The following is a 27,898-nucleotide window of genomic DNA, read 5'->3' on the forward strand; positions in this document are numbered from 1 at the left end:
TGTGCTCGAAAGAGATGTGACTTAGATCGATATATTCAACTGAGATGTGATTCAGGTTGTTGTGCTCGAAAGAGATGTGACTTAGATCGATATATTCAACTGAGATGTGATTCAGGTTGTTGTGCTTGAAAGAGATGTGACTTAGATCGATATATTCAACTGAGATGTGATTCAGGTTGTTGTGCTTGAAAGAGATGTGACTTAGATCGATATATTCAACTGAGATGTGATTCAGGTTGTTGTGCTCGAAAGAGATGTGACTTAGATCGATATATTCAACTGAGATGTGATTCAGGTTGTGCTCGAAAGAGATGTGACTTAGATCGATATATTCAACTGAGATGTGATTCAGGTTGTTGTGCTCGAAAGAGATGTGACTTAGATCGATATATTCAACTGAGATGTGATTCAGGTTGTTGTGCTTGAAAGAGATGTGACTTAGATCGATATATTCAACTGAGATGTGATTCAGGTTGTTGTGCTCGAAAGAGATGTGACTTAGATCGATATATTCAACTGAGATGTGATTCAGGTTGTTGTGCTTGAAAGAGATGTGACTTAGATCGATATATTCAACTGAGATGTGATTCAGGTTGTTGTGCTCGAAAGAGATGTGACTTAGATCGATATATTCAACTGAGATGTGATTCAGGTTGTTGTGCTCGAAAGAGATGTGACTTAGATCGATATATTCAACTGAGATGTGATTCAGGTTGTTGTGCTCGAAAGAGATGTGACTTAGATCGATATATTCAACTGAGATGTGATTCAGGTTGTTGTGCTCGAAAGAGATGTGACTTAGATCGATATATTCAACTGAGATGTGATTCAGGTTGTTGTGCTTGAAAGAGATGTGACTTAGATCGATATATTCAACTGAGATGTGATTCAGGTTGTTGTGCTCGAAAGAGATGTGACTTAGATCGATATATTCAACTGAGATGTGATTCAGGTTGTTGTGCTCGAAAGAGATGTGACTTAGATCGATATATTCAACTGAGATGTGATTCAGGTTGTTGTGCTCGAAAGAGATGTGACTTAGATCGATATATTCAACTGAGATGTGATTCAGGTTGTTGTGCTCGAAAGAGATGTGACTTAGATCGATATATTCAACTGAGATGTGATTCAGGTTGTTGTGCTTGAAAGAGATGTGACTTAGATCGATATATTCAACTGAGATGTGATTCAGGTTGTTGTGCTCGAAAGAGATGTGACTTAGATCGATATATTCAACTGAGATGTGATTCAGGTTGTTGTGCTTGAAAGAGATGTGACTTAGATCGATATATTCAACTGAGATGTGATTCAGGTTGTTGTGCTCGAAAGAGATGTGACTTAGATCGATATATTCAACTGAGATGTGATTCAGGTTGTTGTGCTCGAAAGAGATGTGACTTAGATCGATATATTCAACTGAGATGTGATTCAGGTTGTTGTGCTCGAAAGAGATGTGACTTAGATCGATATATTCAACTGAGATGTGATTCAGGTTGTTGTGCTCGAAAGAGATGTGACTTAGATCGATATATTCAACTGAGATGTGATTCAGGTTGTTGTGCTTGAAAGAGATGTGACTTAGATCGATATATTCAACTGAGATGTGATTCAGGTTGTTGTGCTCGAAAGAGATGTGACTTAGATCGATATATTCAACTGAGATGTGATTCAGGTTGTTGTGCTTGAAAGAGATGTGACTTAGATCGATATATTCAACTGAGATGTGATTCAGGTTGTTGTGCTCGAAAGAGATGTGACTTAGATCGATATATTCAACTGAGATGTGATTCAGGTTGTTGTGCTCGAAAGAGATGTGACTTAGATCGATATATTCAACTGAGATGTGATTCAGGTTGTTGTGCTCGAAAGAGATGTGACTTAGATCGATATATTCAACTGAGATGTGATTCAGGTTGTTGTGCTTGAAAGAGATGTGACTTAGATCGATATATTCAACTGAGATGTGATTCAGGTTGTTGTGCTCGAAAGAGATGTGACTTAGATCGATATATTCAACTGAGATGTGATTCAGGTTGTTGTGCTCGAAAGAGATGTGACTTAGATCGATATATTCAACTGAGATGTGATTCAGGTTGTTGTGCTCGAAAGAGATGTGACTTAGATCGATATATTCAACTGAGATGTGATTCAGGTTGTTGTGCTCGAAAGAGATGTGACTTAGATCGATATATTCAACTGAGATGTGATTCAGGTTGTTGTGCTCGAAAGAGATGTGACTTAGATCGATATATTCAACTGAGATGTGATTCAGGTTGTTGTGCTCGAAAGAGATGTGACTTAGATCGATATATTCAACTGAGATGTGATTCAGGTTGTTGTGCTCGAAAGAGATGTGACTTAGATCGATATATTCAACTGAGATGTGATTCAGGTTGTTGTGCTCGAAAGAGATGTGACTTAGATCGATATATTCAACTGAGATGTGATTCAGGTTGTTGTGCTCGAAAGAGATGTGACTTAGATCGATATATTCAACTGAGATGTGATTCAGGTTGTTGTGCTCGAAAGAGATGTGACTTAGATCGATATATTCAACTGAGATGTGATTCAGGTTGTTGTGCTCGAAAGAGATGTGACTTAGATCGATATATTCAACTGAGATGTGATTCAGGTTGTTGTGCTCGAAAGAGATGTGACTTAGATCGATATATTCAACTGAGATGTGATTCAGGTTGTTGTGCTCGAAAGAGATGTGACTTAGATCGATATATTCAACTGAGATGTGATTCAGGTTGTTGTGCTCGAAAGAGATGTGACTTAGATCGATATATTCAACTGAGATGTGATTCAGGTTGTTGTGCTCGAAAGAGATGTGACTTAGATCGATATATTCAACTGAGATGTGATTCAGGTTGTTGTGCTCGAAAGAGATGTGACTTAGATCGATATATTCAACTGAGATGTGATTCAGGTTGTTGTGCTCGAAAGAGATGTGACTTAGATCGATATATTCAACTGAGATGTGATTCAGGTTGTTGTGCTCGAAAGAGATGTGACTTAGATCGATATATTCAACTGAGATGTGATTCAGGTTGTTGTGCTCGAAAGAGATGTGACTTAGATCGATATATTCAACTGAGATGTGATTCAGGTTGTGCTCGAAAGAGATGTGACTTAGATCGATATATTCAACTGAGATGTGATTCAGGTTGTTGTGCTCGAAAGAGATGTGACTTAGATCGATATATTCAACTGAGATGTGATTCAGGTTGTTGTGCTCGAAAGAGATGTGACTTAGATCGATATATTCAACTGAGATGTGATTCAGGTTGTTGTGCTCGAAAGAGATGTGACTTAGATCGATATATTCAACTGAGATGTGATTCAGGTTGTTGTGCTCGAAAGAGATGTGACTTAGATCGATATATTCAACTGAGATGTGATTCAGGTTGTTGTGCTCGAAAGAGATGTGACTTAGATCGATATATTCAACTGAGATGTGATTCAGGTTGTTGTGCTCGAAAGAGATGTGACTTAGATCGATATATTCAACTGAGATGTGATTCAGGTTGTGCTCGAAAGAGATGTGACTTAGATCGATATATTCAACTGAGATGTGATTCAGGTTGTTGTGCTCGAAAGAGATGTGACTTAGATCGATATATTCAACTGAGATGTGATTCAGGTTGTTGTGCTCGAAAGAGATGTGACTTAGATCGATATATTCAACTGAGATGTGATTCAGGTTGTTGTGCTCGAAAGAGATGTGACTTAGATCGATATATTCAACTGAGATGTGATTCAGGTTGTTGTGCTCGAAAGAGATGTGACTTAGATCGATATATTCAACTGAGATGTGATTCAGGTTGTGCTCGAAAGAGATGTGACTTAGATCGATATATTCAACTGAGATGTGATTCAGGTTGTTGTGCTCGAAAGAGATGTGACTTAGATCGATATATTCAACTGAGATGTGATTCAGGTTGTTGTGCTCGAAAGAGATGTGACTTAGATCGATATATTCAACTGAGATGTGATTCAGGTTGTTGTGCTCGAAAGAGATGTGACTTAGATCGATATATTCAACTGAGATGTGATTCAGGTTGTTGTGCTCGAAAGAGATGTGACTTAGATCGATATATTCAACTGAGATGTGATTCAGGTTGTTGTGCTCGAAAGAGATGTGACTTAGATCGATATATTCAACTGAGATGTGATTCAGGTTGTGCTCGAAAGAGATGTGACTTAGATCGATATATTCAACTGAGATGTGATTCAGGTTGTTGTGCTCGAAAGAGATGTGACTTAGATCGATATATTCAACTGAGATGTGATTCAGGTTGTTGTGCTCGAAAGAGATGTGACTTAGATCGATATATTCAACTGAGATGTGATTCAGGTTGTTGTGCTCGAAAGAGATGTGACTTAGATCGATATATTCAACTGAGATGTGATTCAGGTTGTTGTGCTCGAAAGAGATGTGACTTAGATCGATATATTCAACTGAGATGTGATTCAGGTTGTTGTGCTCGAAAGAGATGTGACTTAGATCGATATATTCAACTGAGATGTGATTCAGGTTGTTGTGCTCGAAAGAGATGTGACTTAGATCGATATATTCAACTGAGATGTGATTCAGGTTGTTGTGCTCGAAAGAGATGTGACTTAGATCGATATATTCAACTGAGATGTGATTCAGGTTGTTGTGCTCGAAAGAGATGTGACTTAGATCGATATATTCAACTGAGATGTGATTCAGGTTGTTGTGCTCGAAAGAGATGTGACTTAGATCGATATATTCAACTGAGATGTGATTCAGGTTGTTGTGCTCGAAAGAGATGTGACTTAGATCGATATATTCAACTGAGATGTGATTCAGGTTGTTGTGCTCGAAAGAGATGTGACTTAGATCGATATATTCAACTGAGATGTGATTCAGGTTGTTGTGCTCGAAAGAGATGTGACTTAGATCGATATATTCAACTGAGATGTGATTCAGGTTGTTGTGCTCGAAAGAGATGTGACTTAGATCGATATATTCAACTGAGATGTGATTCAGGTTGTTGTGCTCGAAAGAGATGTGACTTAGATCGATATATTCAACTGAGATGTGATTCAGGTTGTTGTGCTCGAAAGAGATGTGACTTAGATCGATATATTCAACTGAGATGTGATTCAGGTTGTTGTGCTCGAAAGAGATGTGACTTAGATCGATATATTCAACTGAGATGTGATTCAGGTTGTTGTGCTCGAAAGAGATGTGACTTAGATCGATATATTCAACTGAGATGTGATTCAGGTTGTTGTGCTCGAAAGAGATGTGACTTAGATCGATATATTCAACTGAGATGTGATTCAGGTTGTTGTGCTCGAAAGAGATGTGACTTAGATCGATATATTCAACTGAGATGTGATTCAGGTTGTTGTGCTCGAAAGAGATGTGACTTAGATCGATATATTCAACTGAGATGTGATTCAGGTTGTTGTGCTCGAAAGAGATGTGACTTAGATCGATATATTCAACTGAGATGTGATTCAGGTTGTTGTGCTCGAAAGAGATGTGACTTAGATCGATATATTCAACTGAGATGTGATTCAGGTTGTTGTGCTCGAAAGAGATGTGACTTAGATCGATATATTCAACTGAGATGTGATTCAGGTTGTTGTGCTCGAAAGAGATGTGACTTAGATCGATATATTCAACTGAGATGTGATTCAGGTTGTTGTGCTCGAAAGAGATGTGACTTAGATCGATATATTCAACTGAGATGTGATTCAGGTTGTTGTGCTTGAAAGAGATGTGACTTAGATCGATATATTCAACTGAGATGTGATTCAGGTTGTTGTGCTCGAAAGAGATGTGACTTAGATCGATATATTCAACTGAGATGTGATTCAGGTTGTTGTGCTCGAAAGAGATGTGACTTAGATCGATATATTCAACTGAGATGTGATTCAGGTTGTTGTGCTCGAAAGAGATGTGACTTAGATCGATATATTCAACTGAGATGTGATTCAGGTTGTTGTGCTCGAAAGAGTTGTGTCTCTGATATCGTTTAACACAGATGGTCTCATTTCTTTGTCAACATTTTATGTTTCAGTGACGTCAAGTGACAATCTTTTAGTTCAGCCACTACAAAGTCGCTATGAAGAGGGTTCTAACTGATCTTAGTATCATGACATTGTTTTGGATAAGTGTATTGTCAAGTAAGTCAACCATCCAGTTTTGTTTTTATTATTGTGATAGGCCTTGATCTTGTAATTGTCTGATGGCTTTCTGACTTCGACAGATTACTTAGAAGATGTTTGAGTTTCTTGTACGGGTATAATAGATGTGTTTAAACTACTTATGAATAATACCTACACATTAACAAAATATTAGGACTAAGCCCAGAATGCTAGATACGTGAATACAGTTTAATGCATTAATGCCAAAATCGAGTCTCTATCCGGGATAAGATGTCACCTTGAATTCCCAATACCAACTGACTAATAATAACATATATACAATAGAACCCACTAATCCATGACGTCACTATTTAGTGATTTTGTTTGTATAAATGTGAATATCCACTTGAAATAGATCCCTATAGATTTACTAGCTATACACACGGACTACTCCCGTTGATTTATTCTTAGGCTTTATATTGTTTCGTTTGTCTGTAGCCTTCATCCTCTTTTTTTTTCACACATGCAGTCGAACGGCCAGCATTTTAACGCTCAGGTCGATATTGGAGAGCTCTCACGTAGGCCACGGGACACACTTTTGAGGCCCAAAAGAAAAACAGGTGCAAAAGACAACATCTGCAGGTCGCCACTGGGTTTTTGTAGTCGTGTGAAACCTTACACTCATTGATGTGCGAAATCCAAGTCATGGCCATAATTATATTTTGTGCTATGAAATATTGTATTTTGTTTCAGCATCGCCTGTCAAGCACAAAAATCTAAGTGTCACGCCATGTTCAAATCCAGACAATCTAACAAACTATTGTGACATATATCGATACCGAAAAACGAGAATCATATGCACTTTTACGGTAACAACTTAGTATCACATGTAACTTGGTAACAACTTAGTATCACATGTAACTTGGTAACAACTTAGTATCACATGTAACTTGGTAACATTTGTAACTTAGGCCATGTAGACCAGAGCACAATGAGCTTGTTAATGCCATACGTACACTTAAGTGTACTAAGCATGCTAATGTCATACGTACACTTAAGTGTACTAAGCATGCTAATGTCATACGTACACTTAAGTGTACTAAGCATGTTAATGTCATACTTACACTTAAGTGTACTAAGCATGCTAATGTCATACGTACACTTAAGTGTACTAAGCATGCTAATGTCATACGTACACTTAAGCGTACTAAGCATGCTAATGTCATACGTACACTTAAGCGTACTAAGCATGCTAATGTCATACGTACACTTAAGCGTACTAAGCATGCTAATGTCATACTTACACTTAAGCGTACTAAGCATGCTAATGTCATACGTACACTTAAGTGTACTAAGAATGCTAATGTCATACGTACACTTAAGCGTACTAAGCATGCTAATGTCATACGTACACTTAAGCGTACTAAGCATGCTAATGTCATACGTACACTTAAGCGTACTAAGCATGCTAATGTCATACGTACACTTAAGCGTACTAAGCATGCTAATGTCATACGTACACTTAAGCGTACTAAGCATGCTAATGTCATACGTACACTTAAGCGTACTAAGCATGCTAATGTCATACGTACACTTAAGCGTACTAAGCATGCTAATGTCATACGTACACTTAAGCGTACTAAGCATGCTAATGTCATACGTACACTTAAGCGTACTAAGCATGCTAATGTCATACGTACACTTAAGCGTACTAAGCATGCTAATGTCATACGTACACTTAAGCGTACTAAGCATGCTAATGTCATACGTACACTTAAGCGTACTAAGCATGCTAATGTCATACGTACACTTAAGTGTACTAAGCATGCTAATGTCATACGTAGACTAAGGACTCCATTCTCCCTAATAAGTGTCAAGTATTCAACAACTTCAGTAACTCTATTTCAATCTGAACTCAAATAAATCGTACTTGTTCTCTTCCAGCTGGACATGAACTCAATTGTAACCAAATCTCAGCTCCAAATGAATTCAACCAACTTTTCATCAACTCAATTCTTATCTCTATCTGTCTGACCACTTCTTTGACCTTGAACTATTCAGTACAATTCACTTTTCATGGAGTGGACATTTCTTACCACATAGCTCATTGAATAGAAGAATTCCATTCTAACTTCACTTTAGGTACGATTGGGTTAATTACATTAACCAATCAGATCTACTAACACAATTACAAAAGCATCTATTTTAGTAATGACTCTCGCAATGAATGCTAATTATTTCCTATTGGACAGGCTTTACAAGGTTTGCAGATGACGTGGAAATACACTCCTTTCAATATGAAGGTAGAGACCACAGTTGGCAATAGTTCACGTGGTGTCCAAACGACTTCCAGCCCCTGTCTCTGTGGAGACAATTATTGGAATTATACCTCAACACTTGTTATTGCCAACTCGGACTCGGCACAAGGCAATACAGCCATCAGATGTTTGGGTACTGTAAACAACACAACACAAGAGGTTGTCATGAAAATAGGTTCGTTTTAGAGTTTAAATGCTTAGTCAATAAACAAAGTCAAGATTTCCAACTGGCTAGTGTTGATGATATCTGGCTAGGTGGCTAAAATCTCTTGGCTACCTCACAGATGGGGGTTTGAGGTTCGAATCCCGATGTATGTTAAGAAATTTCATTCGATCTGAGTTGCATTTGCTGAGGGCATCAATTGTATTGGGCCAGAGAGCACTAAGCATGCAATAAGTTTATTAAAGATAATAATCAAAGTGATCTATCCAGTGCATGGTATCTCTCAAAGTAATCTCCTGTAGTATCAAGTGCATAGTATCTCTCAAAAGTGATCCCCTTTTGTATCAAGTGCATGGTATCTCTCAAAAGTGATCCCCAGTAGTATCAAGTGCATGGTATCTCTCAAAAGTGATCTCCAGTAGTATCAAGTGCATGGTATCTCTCAAAAGTGATCTCCAGTAGTATCAAGTGCATGGTATCTCTCAAAAGTGATCCCCAGTAGTATCAAGTGCATGGTATCTCTCAAAAGTGATCCCCTGTTGTATCAAGTGCATGGTATCTCTCAAAGTGATCCCCTGTTGTATCAAGTGCACGGTATCTCTCAAAAGTGATCCCATATTTTATCAAGTGCATGGTATCTCTCAAAAGTGATCTCCAGTAGTATCAAGTGCATGGTATCTCTCAAAAGTGATCTCCAGTAGTATCAAGTGCATGGTATCTCTCAAAAGTGATCTCCAGTAGTATCAAGTGCACGGTATCTCTCAAAAGTGATCTCCTGTTGTATCAAGTGCACGGTATCTCTCAAAAGTGATCTCCTGTTGTATCAAGTGCACGGTATCTCTCAAAAGTGATCTCCTGTTGTATCAAGTGCACGGTATCTCTCAAAAAGCCGAAATTTAAACTTTGATTTGTTATGGATTTTGAAATTTTATTTCATTTGTTGTTTTCATGTTCTAAATACAAAAAAAAAAGATTGTTAGTTGAAAGAGTTATGGCAATGGGCAATTCCACATTTAATTTTGTCATGTTTGAATTGGATTAGAAAGAAAACATCTTTAAAGTTACGTGTTTCTTAACACCAATGAACTGAACAGGTTTTGTTTTATGTTCAGGTGCAAGCTATGAAAGAATAGCCCTGCCAGAAGAAGTCTTCCAGGATAACTCCTTTACACTTCAGTGTTTGAAGACAAGTTTTAAGATGGAGGAAAATACAACACTCATTAAGGAGTTTCGTTTAGAGAAATATAATAGTACGAGCGACAAATACGAAGTGATTCTAGTCCACAGTCCGAAATTTAAGAATTGCTCAGCAGTCAGTATACAACTTTCTTGTAATATTCATTTGATTTCTGATGGATTTCATTAAAATAACTATTTTTTTATCTCATACGATCAAAACATGATTATTTCATAATATTTATAATAGTCATACAATAGTCATACAATAGTCATACAATAGTCATACATTAGTCATACAATAGTCATACAATTATTTCACAATTGTCTCGTTAACATTCACATTTCCTAAAGTGTATATCTATACTATAAAGTAGAAAGTAAGGCGTATATATGTATGTATCCATGTATGTATGCATGTATGTATATGTATGTGTATGTATGTATGTATGTATGTATGCATGTATGTATATGTATGTGTATGTATGTAAGTATGTATGTATGTGTGTATGTATGTATGTGTGTGTGTGTATGTATGTATGTATGTATGTATGTATGTATGTATGTATGTATGTGTATGTGTATGTATGTATGTGTGTATCTATGTATTTGTGTATGTATGTATGTGTGTGTGTATGTATGTATGAATGTATGTATGTATGCATGTATGTATATGTATGTGTATGTATGTGTGTATGTATGTATGTATGTATGTATGTATGTTAGTATGTATAGAAAACAAAACCCTTCGACCAATCTTGATATTATTTGGCATAAAAGTTCCTTAGATCATGGCGGGAAAGTAGAGTAAGTTCAATGTCCAACCCCTCCCACAACAAAGAAAAGAAAAGACCTAAATTGATTACTATCAAAGAGCGAAACTCTACTACAAATCGGGTAAACCCTGCTCGCAGGCCGCGGGTCATTTTCGGCTAGTATATATCCAGATCAAATGGGTACCTGACATTAGTTGGGGAAAAGTAAAGGCCGTTGGTCGTTTTTCTAGCTACATGACACTCTCGTTAACCGTGGGCCACACAAGCAGATGACCTTGACATTATGAGCCCTATAGATCGCAAGGTCTGAATGGGGCACGGTTACTGTCTTCAGGACTCGGAAACATTTCAATACATTTTGATTTCGTCAAATTTCTGAACTAGGACTGAATAATTGTGGACTGAGCAATCAAATAGAATTAAAATTACAAAAAATCAATCAATCTATCCACACTATTTAAAATGAACATTGAACAAAAACTCTCATCGCGTGTTTCAGTCGTAGGTCTAGCACTACTTGAGTTTCAAATGAATCCTTTTTATATAGACCTCAATAATTAATGAATCAATCATATTTTAAAAACATTAATATTACTTATTTTTGATAAATGTTTCACATTATCTTCAACATGATTCTTGAACTACATTTTTATCAGTCTAGTTGGCAACTGTGTCAGGAGAATGGGACCATAGGTTTAGTCAGAAATAAAACAAACGCTGTCTGTTCAGATGCAGGTCTCTACAGATGTTCTGCTATCACCTCTAAAAATATTACATTTATATCTCCATCGGAATATTTGAGAGTTTTAGGTAAATTTTATGCCTTTTTATAAAATGAACTTTGTATTACTGAATTGTAAAAATGTTCTGTTTATAATTTGTAGTCTCTAGTTTCAATGTAAACATTACCACGTTTTACAAATTGTTGAACTTTTAAAAGACTGTAAATTGTGCAACTATGTCTTTGTAGACTTCTAGATCTTGAAACAAGCAAAAAAACAAAAAAAAAACAATATATAATGCACTATTGAAAAAAAAACAATTTTCCCACAGATAAAAAAGATTTATTATTAATCTTATTAAAAAACAAAGCTTATCTAAGGGAAAGAAATGCTAATTACTACCATTTATCTGAAAATGTCAGGGTTTAGCTCCCTTCTTGGCATTTAAAACAAAATTAATTCATTAGTACTAATTGAATAACTAATTGATTATTTTTTTATTGATTCGTTCATTATCATCGACTATGAATAATTATGCAAATTTTCAACGTGAGCCGAGAATGCGAAGTGTGAGAAAAACGTGTCAAAACGTAATTAGGGAATAATATCCATATATACATCCACATCTCTCACTAAGCAGCAGCTATTTCCCTTTTTCGATATCAAACAAAATAATTAATTGTCAATAATTAATAAACTAATTGGTTTTTTTTTGCTATCGTTTCAAGTCTTGTCAGGTGCATTGAACAATTGTGCAAAGTTTCAACTTGATCCGAGAATGAGAAATGGGAGACAAAATATGTTCAGACTTTTGACCAGACAAACAGACAGGCAGTAGGAGTTGATAGAAGCTTTGTAACAAATAAGATATTTAGAACCATCAATTAAATACAAACCAAGGAACAAATAAATCTGGAGAAAAAATGAATTAATTAAATGGATGTATGGTCGTGTAATATGTGGTCTGTTGCTCGATTGTCTCGGGTTTGAACCCTACCCACCGCCATCCTCCGTCCTCCTGTTGGAGGTTTGGGCTAGTATGTATATATCTTCAAAATCTGACACATGTACAACATTTTACAAGATGTATGTTCAGTAGACACAGCTGTATGGCCATATTTATATTGTATTTGACTATTACTACAGAGTGGTCAGGATAAAAGAGACCTAGTATGAATATACGAGTACAAATACTTACAAATTTTTATTTTGATTTTTTTTTTAAAGTAAAAATAGAATATTATTATAACAAAAACATACTAAGTATTGCTTAATGAGGCTTGTCTATCAAATTGTTAGCTGTCATAAGTAGGACTGTGATTTCTTTCAACCATTTCTAGTTCCTGTATGTTTCATCTTCGTTTTGGTAAATAGTTCATTATTTAAATAGTTCATTATTTAAATAGTTCATTATTTCTTTCTTGTCAACTGAACAGATAGACCAAGAATCTTAGCATACAAAATTGTTCCATGTGAAAGCATTGGCTGCTCAAACGTGACATTGGTGTGTGTCGCTAAGGTCTGTATTTGTGTCTGTGTAGGTTCTTTGTTAAAACATCTAATGTCTACTTCTGTTTTGATTCTGTAGATCTGTGTTTCCCTAATTGGGGTAAGCGTACCACCAGGGGTACGGGGAGACTTTGGAGGGAGGTAAGCGTACCACCAGGGGTACGGGGAGACTTTGGAGGGAGGTAAGCGTACCACCAGGGGAACGGGGAGACTTTGGAGGGAGGTAAGCGTACCACCAGGGGTACGGGGAGACTTTGGAGGGAGGTAAGCGTACCACCAGGGGTACGGGGAGACTTTGGAGGGAGGTAAGCGTACCACCAGGGGTACGGGGAGACTTTGGAGGGAGGTAAGCGTACCACCAGGGGTACGGGGAGACTTTGGAGGAGGTAAGCGTACCACCAGGGGTACGGGGAGACTTTGGAGGGAGGTAAGCGTACCACCAGGGGTACGGAGAGACTTTGGAGGGAGGTAAGCGTTGCACCTCATTAACTATGCTGATTTTTTTAAAATGCCCATTTATAATGTTTTGTTAATAAATTAAGATAAATTACTAATAAATTTAATCCACTTTCTTTAATATTATTTTTTTTTGTATTTATACAAACCCATAATTGGTGTTATACATCTTAAAAATAAATTTCACAAAGATCGGGTAATGAATAAGGATTTTTTTAATGTCAATAAGATTAAATTTTATTTACAATGAATTGTGTAATGTAGAAATACATAAATGAATCCCACCAATTGAAGACTTCATTGTCAAAGATTTATAGTTTAGTTTTGGATGTACCAAATGACACTAGAGAATAGACTAATACGCTTGTTTAGTGGAATGAAAAGACATTCATAATACACGTTTCATTTGTGTGATTTAAAAAGGTTAGAATCGTCACGCATTTTAACTCTATGATATCCGAAATACATCTTGTCATATCCAGCTTTATATTTATAAGTTGCTTTTTTTATTCAGCATTTGTAAACATTAAGTTGAAAAAAAAAAGAAACAGACTATTAGATGAGGACCATCATCTCAGATTAAAATTAACAATCAGGGAACCAAATTATATGATCTGTCATCTCAGTACATAGATACATCACATCGAAAATGATAAAAGTGGTACACACAGGTCAAAAATTTGGGAATCACTGGTCCACATGACTTGCACGTGATGTAGTCTTGGGTCATGTAGAAAAGACTCTGGCGTTTCCTGATTTGTCGAGAAAGACTTGATGAACCTAATATAAAAAGAGTGGGTCAGAATCAGGAACAGTTCAGCACTGCAAGACAGGCCGATACTGTGAGTCCAGAGTGAAGCACTGCAAGAAAGGCCGATACTGTGAGTCCAGAGTGAAGCACTGCAAGACAGGCCGATACTGTGAGTCCAGAGTGAAGCATTGCAAGATAGGCCGATACTGTGAGTCCAGAGTAAAGCACTGCAAGACAGGCCGATACTGTGAGTCCAGACTGAAGCACTGCAAGACAGGCCGATACTGTGAGTCCAGAATGAAGCACTGCAAGACAGGCGGATACTGTGAGTCCAGAGTAAAGCACTGCAAGACAGGCCGATACTGTGAGTCCAGAGTGATAAACTGCAAGACAGGCGGATAGAGTTTAGTTACGGCAGTTCGATTGTCTGCGGTGAAACTTTTGTACAGTTAGTGTACAGTTAGTGTACAGTACAGTTAGTGTACAGTTAGTGTACAGTACAGTTAGTGTACAGTACAGTTAGTTAGTGTACAGTTAGTTAGTGTACAGTTAGTGTACAGTACAGTTAGTTAGTGTACAGTTAGTGTACAGTACCGTTAGTTAGTGTACAGTACAGTTAGTTAGTGTACAGTTAGTGTACAGTACAGTTAGTCAGTGTACAGTTAGTTTACAGTACAGTTAGTCAGTGTACAGTTAGTGTACAGTACAGTTAGTTAGTGTACAGTTAGAGTTTTGTGTTGCCAGTACAGTATTAGCGGTTGATTTGTTTGTCATAAATTATCAAGTTATTTTTGAGCCCGTCAAGTTCTTGACTCCTTCATGTCGTGGTGAGCCTGATAGAGGTTCCATCGTTTCTATGTTTCGAACTGAAGTATTTTGTTGCCCAGTTCTATGTGGGTGAATATAAGGCTATCTTTTTTGTCACAGGGCCCATTGTTGATGCATATTAACTGGTTGTTTCCAAAAAGTAAATGGGATGAAAGTGCCAAACAGTTTACAGCAGCTCTAGGTCAATCAGACTGCGGCCATAAACTCTACATGGTAACTTCCACTATCTCACTGCCAGAGAAACATCTCCACGATTTACCGACATGCTCTGTAGCTTATGAAGACGAGTTCACTTCTTATGATCAACGAAGCAGTGAGCTAGGTACAAACATTAGTTTCTAATAAGTCGATCTCTTCCAGATAGTTTCTGCTCTGTACTATTTATTGCAGCTAGCTTTTGCTACAGTGAAAAAGTTGAAAGAGAGATTTTTGTTTGACACAAGTTGAAAAATAGGAGAACGTACACACACACATTAAACCGTCCACACCCCTCCCCACAAAACGATTCTTTTTTACCTTGAATTCTAATCAAACTTCATACCTTTGTTTTTCTCTTCCTAGAAAAATGTATCAACTCCCAGCCTCCTAACTTTTTAGTTTGTACACTTTCTTTTTAGTTTGTACACTTTCTTTTTAGTTTGTACGCCTTCTTTTTAGTTTGTACACTTTCTTTTTAGTCTCTTTACTGACGCTTCTTCTTCTATCTCACATATCTCTCTGGTCTGTTACTTAGAGACTATCAAGTAAACATTCTTTTAGTTTAACAATGGGAAAAGTCTTAAAAGAAGCTTTTCTACAAATTAGCCTCCAAACACGTATGATGACAAATTATTGCTCAGTTTTAGCCCCAAAGATAAAAATACTTTCTCCTAATCACCGCCTTGATTCTCCATTTCCATCACATTTGAACTAGTCCTGGATACATGAGTGTCATTTCTTTTCTTAACATGATGGAACAGTTTAAGACAAAACTATCTTCTCACAAGTCTTCTAATACACACACACACATCAAACTGTCTTCTCACATGTCTTCTAATGCACACACACACACCAAACTATCTTTTCACAAGTCTTCTAATACACACACACACACCAAACTATCTTCTCACAAGTCTTCTAATACACACACACACACCAAACTATCTTCTCACAAGTCTACTAATACACACACACCAAACTATCTTCTCACAAGTCTTCTAATACACACACACACACCAAACTATCTTCTCACAAGTCTACTAATACACACACACCAAACTATCTTCTCACAAGTCTTCTAATACGCACACACACACCAAACTATCTTCTCACAAGTCTTCTAATACACACAAACACACCAAAGTGTCTTCTTACAAGTCTTCTAATACACACACACAGACACCAAACTATCTTCTCACAAGTCTTCTAATACACACACACACCAAACTGTCTTCTCACAAGTCTTCTAATACACACACACACACCAAACTATCTTCTCACAAGTCTTCTAATACACACACACACACACTCCAAACTATCTTCTCACAAGTCTTCTAATACACACACACACACACACCAAACTATCTTCTCACAAGTCTTCTAATACACACACACACACACACCAAACTATCTTCTCACAAGTCTTCTAATACACACACACATCAAACTGTCTTCTCACAAGTCTTCTAATACACACACATACACCAAACTGTCTTCTTACAAGTCTTCTAATACACACACACCAAATTGTCTTCTTACAAGTCTTCTAATACACACACACACACCAAACTGTCTTCTCACAAGTCTTCTAATACACACACACACACACATCAAACTATCTTCTCACAAGTCTTTTAATACACACACACACCAAACTGTCTTCTTACAAGTCTTCTAATACACACACACACACAAAAGTGTCTTCTCACAAGTCTTCTAATACACACACGCATCAAAATGTCTTCTCACAAGTCTTCTAATACACACACAGACACCAAATTGTCTTCTCACAAGTCTTCTAATACACACACACACACCAAACTGTCTTCTCACAAGTCTTCTAATACACACACGCACCAAACTGTCTTCAACTATAATTGCACTGTTAATACTTGTTTGGTGAAAAAACAAAAGAAACACATGAACGAACTATTTACTGTACATGTTGTTAAATGTTCCGCGCGGTTCGTGCCTCCCAACGGTCGATCAAACAAAAAAATACAAACGTTAACTGTGGCTGACGAAACTAACAATAACTTTACTAATGAATTGTTGTCATCGCGATCGACACGCTGGCGATAAACATTTATCGTGCAGATCTGATATTCGTTTTAGGTATAACTGAGCATTAGTATAGTTCGAAAAGCAAGACGTAATGAAGAAACTAACCACTCAAAATACGTAATGTAAAGCCGTGTTCTGTAATAACTTCCAAAATCCAAACATGTGGTTTTTGCTCGGTGTGTCTGTAGACTGCAAAATTTCGGCAGCACCAACTCAATACCCGGTGTGACAAGTTGGATTAAAGTTTGGCCGTTTTGGGTGTCTAGGGAATTTTGTAGTTTGAGAACCCACACTTGCACATAAAAACTACAAGCACAGCGTTATAATGCAGGCAACAAACACTATGATGTAAAACTATGTACAGTTTATTATACAAAACAAGATAATAAAAAGGTGAAATGCTGTACAGGTGCTAGAATAGGACCTAGAGTATTTACATAAACAAGTCTATCATCATTAGATTTGAGAACCAAGTGGTCTGAGTGTCATTAGGCTGGTTGCTTAGCTTTTGGTTCGATGCTGCACTGATGAGACGGGTGTGGCTGGTACTGACGCTGTCTGCGGGTGGGCTAGGCGTAGTGAATCCAGGCTCCGGGTGCAGCCCAACGTAGTATGGTTGTAGAACTAAGCTGCGTCTACCATTCAGTTAAGCCAGTGACGAGTCTGTGGCTAGCGTTGTTACTTGGACTCTTGAAGGATGAGTAGGTCTGATGTCTACAGATCTGGTGCCAACAAATCTGGTATCAGCTTTAGGTTGCTAAGATTTCAGGCGGATGTAGCCTATAAATAAAAGCTGCAACGATATGATGTATACGTCGGTTTAGCCATAATAATAACACTGGGAGGTAGATGCCTTTCCGTGAAGGACATCTTCAGAATGATGTAGAGAAACTATAAACTAGTTTCATAAATTGTAATGGGAGCTAACAAATAAATATTGTATCCCATCAAAGGGAGATAACAACAATAATGGGAAATTTCATTTAGGGAGATAACAACACTAATAAGTAATAAATGATAAGGTAAGACAAGTGATGTTCACCAGTCATGGTTACTAGCAATTATATACATTGCTTAGATAAATGAGATGAAAGGGAAGGGGAGATCAACGACTGATACTCGCCCATGCTTTCACATACGTAAACATAGAGTGTAAGTAAATAGACATGATTTACTATCGTAGTACGTGTTGGCCAGCATGGCCGGTAAATATAGTACATAAATAGCTAGTAAAATTATATGCTTACAGAAATATTATGATAGTTCCCGGCCAAGGAATTAGTCAGTAATAATATAAAAAAGGTTCGTGCTGAGCGATAATTCATCAACGATAGAATAATAATAGTTATATAGCTAAATACATGAGGTGTGAATTATCAATAAATTCTAGTCCAGATGACTTGGACATTTAGCCACAAAGTCATTATATTAAATATAAGCATACAGTAATCTACTTACATTATCTATAAGGAATACACAAATATATTTATACAAATAAGGTAGTAAATAATTCACACAATATATACGCATCACTAAGTAAAATGGTTCTCAAGCACTCTACTAAGTTACATACCACCAATCCAAAGTGAATGAAAATAGTCCAGAGCTCAAGCAAGAGATAGATGTGCTCCCTGTCAGCTCTCCAGCGAGAATGTGATCGAACGATGAAGTTTTGCCCATATAGACGTGGAGAGGGGAATGAGTGGCGGGAGATAAGTGCAAAGGTAGTCTAGACTATCTGGCGTCTTTTGAAAAAGGAATCCCCGCTTGACCGTGAGGAGAGTTTCCGGGAGATAGACATTGCGCAAAGGCGCGAGTTGAAAGTCCAGGAAATTCGCCCAGGTGGCGTAGAGGATATGAAGGAGGGGGGATTATCAGAGCTCGGCCAGATCAAGGGAGATTATACCTTGATAATATCTAGCGCTAGACGATCGGGGGGATCGCTGCCCAAGGCGTTGAGTTCAATAGGGCTCTTTGAAGTGACCAGCCGCTCACGGAAAGGGGGGGGGTCAACGGATGTTTGAAAAGATAGATGGGGGGGGGAATGTACCCTTGTCAAGAGTCTAGTGTGACACGTGTCAAGGTGAGACGACGGTGCCTATGGCGGTAGGGGTTGGATTGGAGGGGTGGTGGTGTGTGTTTTTAGCGCTTGATTGGCTAAATTAGTAAATTGATGATTAATAGCGTGTGAATAAATTAATTAAATGCTTAGACCTGAGTGATACCTTGAGTGAGCTAAAACGGTTTATCACACCCGGTACCACGTTTGTCTGCCAACAGACTCGTCTTCCTCAAGATGCTATCCCTGAAGTGTTTCTCGACCTGGTCAAGTTGGTTTTTGATTATGTCATTAATGTGCCTGCTGATGTACTGTTGAGCGGCCACTGTGTTAAGTTGTGCAGACTGCAACATCAGGGAAATTGGTTCAAGAACAGATGAATTATTGACATTAATTAAAAGACAAACTGCACACGTAAAATTAGTACCTGTCTCTCATGTGTTTCACTTGCTGCCGTTATTTAAGATCCGCCAAACTGTCAATACATCTTCTTGAAATTGTAACTTAAAGCGTGAAAGAATTCGTATTTAACAGGCAATTGTGTCTCCCACAAAAGTGGTAAATTTAGCTCCAACGCTCTTGTTTTGGGATAATTATGGTCTTTACGTATAAAAGATATTATCTTCTTGATGACACCAACAGCATTATAAATATCCGAAACTTCTTTCAGTTCATTTAAAACAATGTTAAGTCTATGGGACGAGCAAATGACAGAGGCTGCTTCTGGATATCTTTCATGAATCCTAGCTTTAATACAGGTCTGAATGCCAGCTATCACGGGTCAGACATATTAGCCCTGGCCGAGTACTTTATCCATGTTTAGACAGTGCATTATCTATTTACTGACAATGACATCAGACACAGGCAGTGTGTCTCTCTAACAACAGGGACAAAACCAATGAAGTCTTCTCAAATAAAACAATCACCATCAATAAACCGAACACTTAAAAGGCATCTGTTTACTGCCTGAGATATCTGCAGTTTCATGAACAAAATGCCAAGCAAATGCAGTTAATTTAGGCTGCTGCTGCTCGTACTTTTTGGTCTCTTGCTGCTGCCAGTGCTCCGTTGATACAAATAAATGTTTTGACTCAGACAATGGGATCTGAGGAACTTTCTTATATCTCTTTTATCGTAAACTGGTGGACGGGTTTTGCCTTCTATTTTAATGAGCGCTGACACTGATTGCAACTCCGCAAAACGTGAAAACATTTACCAAGATGACTGCACTCTTCACTCTTGTTCAAAAGAAACTTTCATATTTATCACATCGAAAGACAGCTGGCAAGGATTTCTTCTCCAACGCAAAAAAAAAACAACGTTTATCATATTCTAGGCCTTAACTAAATATAATAATAATGTGACGGGTTTTCGCGTGTGACGTGTGTTTGGCTTGTTTAATATCTTGGGGATGATTATTTTGAAAGCTATCACCCACCAACCTATCAGCATATAGATAGGGAGCAGGCGCGCAACGAGACAAGCAATGAAAGAGAGATAAAAATTGAACAATATTTATTTACATAAATATTTACATAGAAGAATAAAAAGGGGGAGGGTTTGCATCTATCTCTAATCTATACTATATTTAATCATAACTCTTGCACTTAATAAGAGAGTATGTCACTTTGTCTTCTGAACTAAGCTGATTGTCCTGCTTGGGTCGCAGCTGGCTGTGTCCTAGCTTGAGGTTCTGCAGCTGGATGTGGCGCTCTAGCGGGTAGAGGGACGCCGGTGATACAGTTCTAGTGGAGTCTCAATCCAAAGTTCTGATATCTGTAGTGGGCACAGTAGGGCAGGTGGCCGGCTAATGTGGGCACACGTGTACTGCGGGCAGAGCTGATCTGCCGTTGACAGCGTCATTAGCAGGATAAGTCCAGTGAGTTGCGGGGATCTGACGGAGCTATGACGTCTCGCAGAGACACGTGGTCTATAGGGACGTCGTACTTAATAAGTTGAGCTGTCGAATAGGCGGGCAGGTAGAGCCGATAGCGCCGAGTAGTAGATCGCAATGCTGACTAGTACCAAATAGAATAATTGATTGATGTGGAATAAGTAGGCACTAAGTACCTAGGCGACTGAGTAGGTTGACGAGTGGCTGTCAAACAATGCCGCATAAGTAGGCAATTGAGTAGGTCGACGAGTGGCTGTCAAACAATGCCGAATAAATAGTTGAGTAGATCAAAGTAGGCAATACGTGATACTCAATAATAAATAGGCAGACACCTGAGGGAGGCTATGGATAAATAAAGACAAGTTAGGACATGTCTCTCATGCATCTTGTCGATGCCCTCGACTGAGGTGCATTCGTCAGATTGGAAAATTGCTTTTGAGCACAATGAGGAGATGATGGCAAACGGGATTGGGAAAATAGATGGCTGATAGTAGCAATATAAAAATGTACATAAAAGGGGAAATAATAATCTCAAATAAACAACACAAGTGGAAAGAGAAGGGGGGGAGGGCTGTGATCAGGGCTGTGATCAGCGACCATGACGGTTTGTTTACATACGGCTGTCGGCCGAGAACAATGGAATGCACTTGAATGGAGAGTGTCCGTTCAAGTAAAATGAGTAAAGGGGGAGATAATTCATATCTCTTTTCTAAGCGCATTATTAGTGCGCTAGTAAAATTATCAAGGCGGTCAGCCGAGATAAAGGAAATAAAATGAGATGTACAAATAAGATATACACGGTTGCATCAACGATCAATTGAGCAACGCAGCATTAATAGATTAATGCAATACATAAATAAATACATATGTCATGTTTATGTTTTCTACTTACAACAGTGAGAAATACACAATGCACTAATTAAATATAAATGAACTAATAAAATCCACATCATAATATCCAGTGGGAAATATGCACAAAGTAATTAAGATGGAACTGTGATTAAGTTCGGCTTACCACCAGGTATTCTTCTAAGAGTAAGAGTGAATGAAATAGTCCAGACTCGACTGGTCAGCGAGAATGAGAAGTGAGAGAGTGTAGGTCCCGCCTTATTCTACCTTATAAAGGTCCGGAAGAGATGGGCGGAAACAGGATATGCGATAGGCCTAAGGATTATCTCTCACGTGGGTGAATTTGACTCGAGATGAGAGTCACACCTTGTAGTGTCGAGGGGCGTGTTGATCCGAGTGATCTCTTTGATCAAAGAGAGACATGGGAGAGGGGGGGGGGAAGAAAGAATGATTTGTATTCCAACCAAGGTGGAGTCAACTGCGACCGTCAGACATCCCGCGGGTAAGACCAAAGAGACTGTGTGTTTATCTTTCTCCGGTCAAGGGTTAGTGAAAGCCGTGGCCTAGTTGTTGCCAAGGTGGTGGACTCAGTCTAGTGAGAAGAGGAAAAGGATGGCGGTTGGTAGGGAAATAGGGGAGATATATGAGAAATGATTAAGATAAAATAAATAAATAATAAATAATAATAATTAATGCTGTGATAAAATTGAGTGACTCTGACAGCAAGCTTTTGACTTGTCACAAACGCCCCCGTCAAGATGGATCTATCGCAGAAGATCCATAAAATGCGAGCGGACTGATGGCACTCTAACTTAGGGATCAGTTGTCATCACAGCTTTAGAAAAAAAATCTGGGAATATAAGGGTAGCCATGTCAGAAGGAGGGTCTGTCCAAGTCTGTCCGCTGTATCCTACTTCCCGTTCCCGTGTACGTTGTCACCTGAGTGAATCAGTGGGGATGGCCTGGGAGAGTCGATGGGGCGACTTGATAAGTAGTTTCTCCTTCCTGGGGCGGATTGGTGAGCGTGATTGGGGCTTAGGTGGGGTGCCCAAGACACGTGTGCACGTTGGGGCTTACCTCCGAAGCCGCTGTGAGGCGTTTCTTTACGACAGTAAGTAGTCAATGTTAGGGAAGAGTGGCCGGATTAAGGGTGTGGAGTTCTGATGGTGAACGTCCCCACGAGTGCGATAAATTGGCTTACATAGTCGCTTCCGGGCATGGTCAATGCCAGGGGAAGGTTGATATTGAATGGTGGCTGAGGAGCTATGAAGAGGAGTCCACGAGAGCAAGGGTTCACCTTACCTCGCGGCATCCTGACACTGTCAATATCAGGGGAAGGATGCATGATTTTGGCTGAGTAGCCTGGGTCTAGTAGACCCTCACGAGTGTGTGTGTACGGTTTAACTCGTGACTTCCTAGCAGTGTCAATGCCAGGGAGGAGTGGTTTGAGCTTCGCTGAGGAGTCGGGACTAGGCATGTTAGCATGGCGACCAGGGCTTCCAACCAGCTGGTTGCGGACACTTTTCTGCTCCGTCGTTCTACTGACGGGCAGAGAGAAGTATGGTTTCTTCACAACTCCCAGAGGAACATATCGGGATCCCAGAATGAAGTCGTACACTGGGTTGTCAATGACGGCTCGTCAATGGTGCCATGTACGTACCTGCACTCTACGTGTACCCTTGCGACAGGTAGAATGTGTGGAGGAGTGCCACGGTCTATGGATTGGATCTTCACTTTGTGAGATCCACTGATAACCGCGCTAAAAGAACAACCTGAATCGTACAAGCCCACAACTTCAGCAACGTTGGCCAGAATGGCCTCTACTCCCGGAGGAGAAGAGATGGGGTGAGGTAGTAATGGGAAGAGTTCTGGTTCGCTGAGAGGCAATGGGTTGAGGAGCCACGGCCATCGTTGAGACGACGTATGTGTCCTCCTCTGGTTGGTCAGATGGATCAATCGCAGAGGGTTGAGGGACTGGCATCACCATAGATAGGGTCCGTGGGGCCTGCTGCTGCCGTTATGGGGTGGGTCTACTGTCTTGTGCGCCATGACGTGAGTCACGCTGAGAGTAGTTAGCCTGATTATAGCGAGACTGATGGTTGGGCGGTTATTATGGTTATGAGGGGCTGATTACCGGCCTGGTGCCTGGTTGTGCTAAGGAGTTTTATAAGCAAGGTTGGACTGAGCCGGAGAAGTTGGTTGGTCTGTTTGCTGGTCTGTCGCGATTGCTTTGCCTTTTAAGTCCTTACGGGCATTCAAGTACCTGTCAGCAGCGGCTGTGGAAACGCTACTTGTTCGGTCACCAGTGGAAGCGCTACTTGTTCAGACATCAGTGCAAGCGCCACTTGTTCTCTCTCCCTCTCTTCCTCTCTCTCTTTGGAACCCCGTTTGAGATTTGTTCAGCATGCACATCACACTATTCTCTGACATAGACGTGTGACAAGATTTGGAACCACCCACTTCATAACGCCCCTTCCCCCCCCCCCACAACATATGTTTTTGGCCAGTGGATTCTAGTATCAATTTCACTTATCCGTAGGAAAAAGAAAAAAGTGAGCCGATACAATAATTCACGGGCTAAAAAGTATGTTAAAGTTTGTCAAAGTTTTATTTGAGGATTAAGTTTTCCGCAGCAAACTTACGGTCTAAGAAATATTTTACTCCTAGGATAGTTGATCAATCAATTGTTTATAGAACGTTGAATTATTTGTTTCTTGGAGCTGCTGAACCGAGAGGTCTTGAGTTTGAATGTCTTCCCTGAGTGTCAACTCAACTCTACCTGAAATTACTTGGGGAAAGTAAAGGGGGTTGGGCGTTGTGCTGGCCACATGACAACCTCTTTAACCGTCGTCCATAGAAACAGATGACCTTTACATTATCTGCCCATGACATCATCTGTCCTTGACATCATCTGCCCTAGAAATTGCAAGATCTGAAAAGGGGGGGGGGGTACTTCGTGATCCTTGAATGAGACAGGAACACACTGTGTGGCGGTAGTTTAACTCCGTAGAAGTACACGTATTAAATCCATTCTTTTGTTTGTGTACATTTAAAATGCTATAACTAGGCATTACTTCTCAAATGGTAAAAATGATAGATCTAGGCATTAGGCCTACTTCTCAAATGGTAAAAATGATAGATCTAGGCATTACTTCTCAAATGGTAAAAATGATACATCAAGGCATTACTTCTCAAATGGTAAAAATGATAGATCTAGGCATTACTTCTCAAATGGTAAAAATGATAGATCTAGACATTACTTCTCAAATGGTAAAAATGATAGATCTAGACATTACTTCTCAAATGGTAAAAATGATAGATCTAGGCATTACTTCTCAAATGGTAAAAATGATAGATCTAGACATTACTTCTCAAATGGTAAAAATGATAGATCTAGACATTAGGCCTACTTCTCAAATGGTAAAAATTATAGATCTAGACATTACTTCTCAAATGGTAAAAATGATAGATCTAGGCATTACTTCTCAAATGGTAAAAATGATAGATCTAGACATTCCTTCTCAAATGGTAAAAATGATAGATCTAGGCATTACTTATCAAATGGTAAAAATGATAGATCTAGACATTACTTCTCAAATGGTAAAAATGATAGATCTAGACATTAGGGCCTACTTCTCAAATGGTAAAAATGATAGATCTAGGCATTACTTCTCAAATGGTAAAAATGATAGATCTAGGCATTACTTCTCAAATGGTAAAAATGATAGATCTAGACATTACTTATCAAATGGTAAAAATGATAGATCTAGGCATTACTTCTCAAATGGTAAAAATGATAGATCTAGACATTACTTCTCAAATGGTACAAATGATAGATCTAGGCATTACTTCTGAAATGGTAAAAATGATAGATCTAGACATTACTTCTCAAATGGTAAAAATGATAGATCTAGACATTACTTCTCAAATGGTGAAAATGATAGATCTAGACATTACTTCTCAAATGGTAAAAATGATAGATCTAGACATTACTTCTCAAATGGTAAAAATGATAGATCTAGGCATTACTTCTCAAATGGTAAAAATGATAGATCTAGACATTACTTCTCAAATGGTAAAAATGATAGATCTAGGCATTACTTCTCAAATGGTAAAAATGATAGATCTAGACATTACTTCTCAAATGGTAAAAATGATAGATCTAGACATTACTTCTCAAATGGTGAAAATGATAGATCTAGACATTAGGCTACTTCTCAAATGGTAAAAATGATAGATCTAGACATTATTTCTCAAATGGTAAAAATGATAGATCTATGCATTACTTCTTAAATGGTAAAAATCATAGATCTAGGCATTACTTCTCAAATGCAAGAACAAGTGCAAGTCAATAAAAGATGATACAACTAGACTTCTACGTTCCACAGATGATGAAGATACAATGGTCAAGAATATAATTCTAGAGTATCAATCTCATTTAATTATCAACTGCACACAGAAATGGTTCCATCTGACAAACTTCAGCATGACCACGCTAAGTGTAGCGAAACAAAACAGTGATGGACACCGTGAAGAACGTGCTAGAATTAACTTAGACTCAAACGTAAGTTAGAATGATGAGACTCAAACGTAAGTTAGAATGATGAGACTCAAACGTAAAATTAAGTTAGAATGATGAGACTTAAACGTAAGTTGGAATGATGAGACTTAAACGTAAGTTAGAATGATGAGACTTAAACGTAAGTTAGAATGATGAGACTTAAACGTAAGTTAGAATGATGAGACTCAAACGTAAGTTAGAATGATGAGACTTAAACGTAAGTTAGAATGATGAGACTTAAACGTAAGTTAGAATGATGAGACTTAAACCTAAGTTAGAATGATGAGACTTAAACGTAAGTTGGAATGATGAGACTTAAACGTAAGTTAGAATGATGAGACTTAAACGTAAGTTAGAATGATGAGACTCAAACGTAAGCTAGAATGATGAGACTTAAACGTAAGTTAGAATGATGAGACTGAAACGTAAGTTATAATGATGAGACTTAACCCTAAGTTAGAATGATGAGACTTAAACGTAAGTTAGAATGATGAGACTTAAACGTAAGTTAGAATGATGAGACTTAAACGTAAGTTAGAATGATGAGACTTAAACGTAAGTTACAATGATGAGACTCAATCTAAGTTTGCGAGAATGTTGTTTACTTGAACTACGATGTCTGCTCTAGCTGATGCGTTGTATCCCATCCTTCAGATAAGGTAAATAGATTGTAATGTTAAAGAATGTAGTCCTTATCAGTTCAGGTAGCTATGAAACTTTAGTAGACAAAATAATGGAGTAACGACAGATGTATAGTTCATAGAATGAAGCTTTAGTAGACAAAATAATGGAGTAACGACAGATGTATAGTTCATAGAATGAAGCTTTAGTAGACAAAATAATGGAGTAACGACAGATGTATAGTTCATAGAATGAAACTTTAGTAGACAAAATAATGGAGTAACGACAGATGTATAGTTCATAGAATGAAGCTTTAGTAGACAAAATAATGGAGTAACGACAGATGTATAGTTCATAGAATGAAACTTTAGTAGACAAAATAATGGAGTAACGACAGATGTATAGTTCATAGAATGAAGCTTTAGTAGACAAAATAATGGAGTCACGACAGATGTATAGTTCATAGAATGAAGCTTTAGTAGACAAAATAATGGAGTCACGACAGATGTATAGTTCATAGAATGAAGCTTTAGTAGACAAAATAATGGAGTCACGACAGATGTATAGTTCATAGAATGAAGCTTTAGTAGACACAATAATGGAGTCACGACAGATGTATAGTTCATAGAATGAAGCTTTAGGTTTACAGATTGAATACACTCAGACAATGGAAGAACATTGAAGCGTTGTTAACTCCCACAGACCTGCTAGTGACAAGGAGTAGACTAACTACGATAAATATCTGTCACTTAACTAAAATGGGTAAAACTTATTTGTTTATAATTGAAAAAAACTTCTAGGCCCTAGTTACTAGTACTTGTATT

General features: G+C 38.2%; 1 protein-coding gene across 5 annotated transcripts in view; it reads left to right on the forward strand.

Annotated features, from left to right (window-relative positions):
* Window positions 1–27,898, forward strand: part of LOC106073490 (uncharacterized) — a 107,431-nt gene that overhangs the window by 5,079 nt on the left and 74,454 nt on the right. For all 5 annotated transcript variants that reach the window (XR_008774123.1, XM_056006900.1, XM_056006899.1 and 2 more), the window contains 8 exons: window positions 6,063–6,168; window positions 6,883–6,998; window positions 8,382–8,622; window positions 9,723–9,922; window positions 11,219–11,372; window positions 12,721–12,803; window positions 14,928–15,150; window positions 26,281–26,456. Coding sequence is in view for 4 of the 5 variants with exons in the window: in XM_056006900.1 (XP_055862875.1) it covers window positions 6,108–6,168; window positions 6,883–6,998; window positions 8,382–8,622; window positions 9,723–9,922; window positions 11,219–11,372; window positions 12,721–12,803; window positions 14,928–15,150; window positions 26,281–26,456 (1,254 nt within the window). In the remaining variant the exon portion in view is untranslated. The remainder of the gene's footprint in view (window positions 1–6,062; window positions 6,169–6,882; window positions 6,999–8,381; window positions 8,623–9,722; window positions 9,923–11,218; window positions 11,373–12,720; window positions 12,804–14,927; window positions 15,151–26,280; window positions 26,457–27,898) is intronic.

This window comes from Biomphalaria glabrata, chromosome 12 (assembly GCF_947242115.1).
Source record: "Biomphalaria glabrata chromosome 12, xgBioGlab47.1, whole genome shotgun sequence".
Lineage (NCBI taxonomy): Eukaryota > Metazoa > Mollusca > Gastropoda > Planorbidae > Biomphalaria > Biomphalaria glabrata.